Source organism: Lichenostomus cassidix, chromosome 7 (genome assembly GCF_008360975.1).
Source record: "Lichenostomus cassidix isolate B80296 chromosome 7, HeHo_3.0, whole genome shotgun sequence".
Lineage (NCBI taxonomy): Eukaryota > Metazoa > Chordata > Aves > Passeriformes > Meliphagidae > Lichenostomus > Lichenostomus cassidix.
The window spans coordinates 27698806-27705446 of record NC_139488.1 but is presented as its reverse complement, the minus strand read 5'-3'; the positions used below and the strand labels follow the sequence as shown (position 1 = coordinate 27705446).

The window sequence follows — 6641 nt, the reverse complement described above, 5'->3', positions numbered from 1 at the left end:
TTGGCGAGGTGGCGGCGGCGGCGGCCAATGGCGTTGTGCGGCGGCGGGGCCGCGCCAATGGGGGCGGGCGGGGGCGGTGCGGCCGGCGCGCGGCTGAATGGGGAGCACAAAGCGGGGCCGGGACGCGCCGCCGCCGTCCCCGGGAGAGCCGCGCGCGGGGCCGCTGCCGCCCGCAGCCCCGCACCGGCACCGCCGCCCCGCTGACAGCGCGGGGGAGGCAGCGCAGAGCCCCGGCCTCTGCTCTTGCTCGGGTTTTCTTGAATTTTTTTCTTTCCTCTTACCCTTCAAATTTTTCAGATTTGCCGGTTTCTCCCCTTTTCCCCGGTGCCTGTGGAAGAGGCGCCGCGGCCGCCGCGGCCGGGTGCATGAGCGGCGCGGCTGCCGCCGGCCGTGCCTTACCGCCGGGGCTCCGCCGCTGGGAGGCGAGGCGAGCCAGGAGCGCCGCCGCAGCCCGGCCCGCCCCGGGCAGCCCCCCCGCCGCGCCCCTCGGGCAGGGGATGCTCCCGCCGCCGCCGGCTGCCGCATCCCTGCGAGCCTGAGCCTCCGCCCGCTCCCCGCCGACCGGCCCGCGGCGAAGCGCCCGCCCTGCGCCCGGCCCCGAGCGGCGGGGGCCGGGCCGGCGCGGTGCGGGCGCGCTGCGATGCGGCTCCCCCGCGGCGCCCCGAGCCCCTGCGGCCGCCGCGGCGCGGCTGAGGGCGAGCGGCCGTGAGCCGGGGCGTCCCGGTCCCCGCGGTGCCGAGCGCGCTCGGCGGTGTCGAAGCAGCGGGGCCGGCGATGGCACTGCCCTGAGCGTCCCGCCGGGGACACCCCGGCTCGGGGGACGCCCGGCCGTTCCGGAGACTTTGGGAGCGTTTGCGGGTTTTGGCTTTTTTATTTTCTTTTTTTCTTTTTCCCTCATTTTTTTTCCCCTCCTTCCCCGCTGCCTTTTGGGGTTTTCTCCCGGCGGCTCATCCCCCGTGCCTGCCCGGCGGTCATCCCTTCGCCCGCGGCCCCGTCCCTCAGGGCATGTCCCGGTCCAACAGCGTCAGCCCCCCGGGCTTCGGCGGTCCCGCGCCCTGGGCAGGCACCGAGCAGCACCGCTCGGCCTGGGGCGAGGCGGAGGCCCGGGCCAATGGCTACTCCTACCCGCCGCCTCCCAGCAGGTCCTCGGGCAAGAAGGCCTCCCGCATGTCGAGCAGGTGGAGGAGCGAGGAAGACTACGAGCCCCGGAACCGCGGGGAGAGCGGCTGCAGGATGATGAGCTTTAGGTCCAAATCTGCCTGGCAGGAGCACGGTGACGACAGCCGACGTCACCGGTCCCGCCACCCTCCCGGCAGTGATTCCCCCGCTGCCCCCAACAATGCCAGCCCCCGACAGCTGGGGGAGCAGGGGGAGGTACGGCCCCGCTCTGTGGAGTTGGGGCTGGAGGAGAAACGCATCAAGGCCAAGATTGAGGAGCTGGAGGAAGAGGACGGGGACGAGGGGGACTCCGAGGCGGCCTTCTCCATGGGCAGTTGTTGCAGTAGCCTGCTGCAAATCTTCAGGTCCAAGAAGTTCCAGTCTGAGAAACTGGAACGTCTCTATCAGCGCTACTTCTTTCGGCTTAACCAGAGCAGCCTCACCATGCTTCTGGCCGTGCTAGTGCTGGTCTGTGTGGTCATGCTGATCTTCCATGCCGCACACGGCCGCTATGAGGTATCCTATGTCGTGGTGCTCTCCCTGGCCATCGTGCTGATGGTGGTGCTGTGCATGGTGTGCAACCGCAACGACTTCCACCAGGACCACATGTGGTTGGCATGCTACTCTGTCATCCTGGTGATCCTGGCAGTGCAAGTGGTAGGGGTTCTGCTGGTGTGGCCCAGGAGCGCCTCAGAGGGCATCTGGTGGACCGTCTTCTTTATCTACAGCATCTACACGCTGCTGCCGGTGCGGATGAGGGCCGCGGTCATCAGCGGGGTGGTGCTCTCCGCCATCCACCTGGCCGTCTCCCTCAAGATCAACGCGGAGGATAAGTTCCTCCTGAAGCAGGTAGGCAAGCCCTGAGGGATGTGGATGTGTGCTCAGCATTGAAGGGCAAGGGAAGTGGGGTAGTCTTACTTCCATAGGCCTGCCTGATGCTGGAAGGCTGACAGGACTTCCAGTTGAACCCCTAGTTTACCTACTGCTGTGTGGGATGGTGTGCAATGGAGTGACTAGCCTGCAGTCTTGCTTTTTTTCATAGGTGTGGTGTTCCCTAGTTTCTGCTCCAAGTTAAGGCTCTAAACATACAAGAAATGTGCCTTACTGGGTTCCCATGACGGCTGCTCCAGTGCTGTCAGGCAGCCCTGCTAATGCCCTTCAGTTGTATTTAATATAAACAGCCCTTGCTGAGCCCACCTGTGGAACAGTATCCGTGCATGGTGCTGTGTTACTGAGAAATGTGTGGAAAGTCTGGCTGTTTTTATCAGGGAGAGGTTATCCTTGAGTGTCACTCTGAGTTCGGTGTTGGCGCAGAGCTTAGGCATCTTAGGAGAGCATGCTCCACGGGAATGTGAGTAAGGCTTCTGGTTTAGCAGGAAGGTGTTTTGCTCTGAGATATGCTAGAAATATCCATGGTGAAAAAGCCTGGAGTTCCTGTACAGCCAGGATAAAAAGTACCAAAAAAAGAGTATAAATGCAGGTTGTTATTTAGCTGTGATATCATGTTTAACTGAAGCAGTTCAGTTCACGGGAACAATAAGACTATTATCAAATGCATTACAGTGCAATTTTTAATTACCATATCTGTATAAACAACAGCAATACAAGGCGCCACTCTTCAAGCGAAGCAAGCAGCCTTGGGACTCACGTGCTTTAAGCTTAACACACACCATGGCAATCAGGAAATCACTGATTTAAAACGTTGAAGCTATGAGGCAGTTGTAATCCTTCTGATGTGCAGGACTCTGAGCACGGATGAGCCTGTCACAGAGTCAGCCCTGATGCTTGTGTGTAAACCAGGGATTGTTTATTAAAATCAGGTGTTTGGTAGTTTTACAGCCCTAACACATAATAAAAAAATCAACCTTTGCGCTCGGTGTCTACTTTTAGTCTTTGTTCTGCATTGTTTTCAGTTCCACCTATTGCAGTGGCAAGAAAAGTTTTAAAACTTAAATAAAACCTCATTAGAATGAGGCTGTCGCTGTTCTGCTGTACAAAATAGCCCATGAAATTACTCTCTTCTTCCCCCTGCCCAGTTCAGCCTACTTGGACAGTTTCTGGCTTTGTTCTTAGTTTGTTACAGATATTTTTATAAACTCTACATGACATATTTTTCTTATGTTTGATATAAATGGCTTTTTGTGCATTTCCAGCAGAGCATACACTGTGAGTGGGACAGTTGGTGTTTTTCTGCTTGACTTGAAAAAGTTTGCTGATGGCCTCAGCTCTTCCCCACTGGGGCTCTGGTCTTGCAAAGCCTCATGTGTGCTTTTTGCTTTATAAACTGAGACTTGTCCTGTTGAAATCAGTGTATTTGGAGACTATATCCTTCCAGGTGAAGGCAAATCCCATTGCGATTGTGGCTAGAAGATTTAGCTGTCTGTTACAAGCAGAGTTTGGAGGATGAATAAAGTATCAGCATGTTGGGGAAGTGTTGGTAAATTTATTTTAATAGAAAGGAGCCTAAATTACAAAGGCCAAATGATTGACTCCCTCAGTAGAAAATCTGGAACGGTTACAGCTCCCTCCCTTTCCAAACAGCAGGGTTATTTGTAAGAAGTTGGGCTCGTGTATAAATGTGCACTTGTCAAAGGTAAAAGCATGGGCAATAGGTGATGGTACAGTATGCACAAATCTGTGCATTGCACAGTTGCTTTCACTTTCATAGAAGTGCTGGGTTTCTTCTACAGTTTGACAATAAATGTTCAGTTAATGAGGAATGTCCTAGGAGCACTCTTACTTTGTCTTCAAAGTGTGTCTCCACATTGCCTGTTTATTTTTTCTTCTAACACAGTCTCTTATCTTGCTGTGGTCTACACTGGCGTAACACGGGCTGAATTCAGTGGGGTTGTACAAGGCCAAGCATCCGATTCCTTACACGTTTGTGTATGAACATGAGCTGCTATCTCGGGCTGTCTGATAGAAAAATCTGTTCTGCTGAGCACATTGCCTCACAGCTATTAGCAGGCCTTCCTCACTGGGGCTGTTTCTTGTTGCCGTGGAAATCTGTTGTGTTCAGCTCTGCCCCCCTAATGCACGCAAGCCCTATTTTCCTCCTTCAAAGTACCAGAGGCAAAGGCAGATGAAGGCCAGATAAGTCAAGAAGAGGGAATTAAGATGTTTTCTGTGACTTCACGCTGGCAGTCACATCAGCCTAGGTTTTGTGGAGCAGGAGTGGATTTGAATGCATTCGTGACTGTGTGACCGGATGGTACTTTACACTCAGCAGTCACAGAAGAAAGGCTGGTTAGGATGTACATCCCCTTTCCTCTCTTTTTCATGGCATTTTTAACTATTAATACCCAAGCAAGGTTTCTTTGTGGGGGGCTTTTTGCTTTTAATCCTTTCCAAGTTGTTTCCAAGCCAGGAGAAATCATACGCTCTTGTTATGATCCACTGACATTCAGAGCAGGGTGACTCTTGTGTTGACTCCTGAGCATTTTCATAAGACTCTGGAGCCTGTTAAAAACTCCTCTTTCTCAAGAGAGTGAAATTCTTGGTTGTAGGTCCCTTTTGGGAGAAAGACAGTTTGTTGAATTCCCTAGCTGAGGATACATGGTTTTATTGTCTGAATTATCTTCTCCTATCATTATGGGATTTTCTCTCTCTCCAGTCTCTCTGGTCCAAGGCTATGTTAGTCAGACTTCATGGAAGGGTTAATGCAGCCTGCTGTTTCTGAATTTGTAAGGTGGAAGGAGTAAAAGTAGTTGTGATTGTTCAGTCTTAACTTATATGCTTTTTAAAATAATTCCTCCGGGGTCACTGGATTTGGAAAGTAGGCTCTGACTTCTCTTTGCTACCTGGAGGAATCTGTCTTTCAGAAAATGAGCACCACTACCAAAAGGAGTGGGTATAGCTTGTACCTCTGTGAGTCTGATCGGCTAGAAGCATTTATCTTGGCTTCTTGAATTGATGTTTGATTGGAATTAAAAAAAATATGCTAATTATTTCATTATATTAAAAAGTTATCCAATGCTGAGGGAGGGGAGAAAAAGAAATCCTGTGTTTGAGAATTTACTTGTTTCCAAAGGCTGCTGCTGGAAGCAGAATACAGTGCACAGATGATGCTTCACCAACTGCAAATCTCAATTGCTTAAAAGGGGTTTTTTCCTGTGTTCCTGTGATCAGTTAACTCTAGAGGAATTTCTTTCATATTTGCTGGGGAGGGGATGACTGTATTTGTCTTCAGGTCTATGTCCTTTTGTTATTCTGGGGCAGATTACAAATATGTTCCACTGCATGGAAATGTCTCGTCTTCCCTTTGTATGTAAGAGTATCTCTTCAGGCCAGCCTTTTCCATGTGTTAGTTTTGATAACACTTTCAGGCTCTGAAAACACACTCAGCTCCAGGATTCACCTAAGAATTATTTCACATGTGAATGAGGCTTTCTAATACTTAACTGAGAAAGAAATATACTGTTTATCAGTAATCTGCCTTGCATTCACAGCAAAGATAACACTGAGATTTATTCTCTTTCGATCGGAATGAGCTGCCCAGCTGACCCACAGACTTGTACAGGCACATGGGAAGAGGCTGCAGCCTGTGGGTTGCAGATGCTTAACTGAAGTCATGTGAAGAGACCAGCTGCCCTCAGTGCAGATAGTCTTGAGTAAGCACTGGCATTTTTGTAAGACTATGGGCTAAGGGACAGGGAATTTCACAAGAGAGTTTATTGGGCTCTGAATCAGACTTAAAAAGGGATGGGGATTGTGTGTGGGAGTGGGTGGGGGACCAGGAGTAGGGGATAAGAATGCCATATACAAACATCAAACAAGCCTGTGGACTGAGGTTAGATTTACTCCTTTTTTCCCATCGAAACCTGTTTTATTGTAACTTTCTGAGGTTCCTTGTTCAAGGATACAGTTAAGTCTTTGTAGTTTATTAACTCAGTGTGAGTAGGTAACTGTTAAGGTACCACAAAAAATTAATACCTTTTTTTTTGTCTTGTGTCAGTAATTGAAAGAGACACTGAAATGCATTTATCCCTTTTCTCCCCAAATACTACTGCAGACCTTCTGCAAAGGACCTCTAGCAGCAAAGTTCTGAACTACCTCAGCACATGCCTTTTATGTCTCTCTGATTTTGGGCACCTTCTTGCTTGATGCTTTTGCATGTCTACATCGTAACAACATTACACTAGCACTCCTCATTCTTCACTTCTGAGAACTGTGTATGTCTTGGCCTTTGTCTCTGCCAATGCACATTAATGGTACATGGTTGATCTGCACCTGCATGGTGGCTCTCTTGAAAGTGTAGCATTTCAGTTTAACCATTTCTAGGAAGATGTTGGTATGAAAACCAGTCTCTCTTTCTCCTTTTCGTAAATAAACTCACTTAGGCAGGGTTAAAAACAATTTCTTACTTTTGGGAAGGGAGTCAACTTGAATCTTGTGTATATCTCCTAGCACCTTGTAGAGATGTTTTCTTGATGGCAATTTGAATGGCATTCAACGAGAAGTTAGTCACACAGTAGGAGAAGTAG

At 50.4% G+C, this 6641-nt stretch overlaps 1 protein-coding gene across 1 annotated transcript in view; it reads left to right on the top strand.

Moving 5' to 3' along the window:
- The first annotated feature begins 344 nt into the window (after window positions 1–344).
- The window catches only part of ADCY5 (adenylate cyclase 5), a 204614-nt gene continuing 198317 nt past the window's right edge, over window positions 345–6641 (top strand). The window contains exon 1 of the mRNA XM_085066957.1: window positions 345–2007. Coding sequence (XP_084923083.1) covers window positions 1006–2007 — 1002 coding nt within the window. The 5' untranslated portion in view covers window positions 345–1005. The remainder of the gene's footprint in view (window positions 2008–6641) is intronic.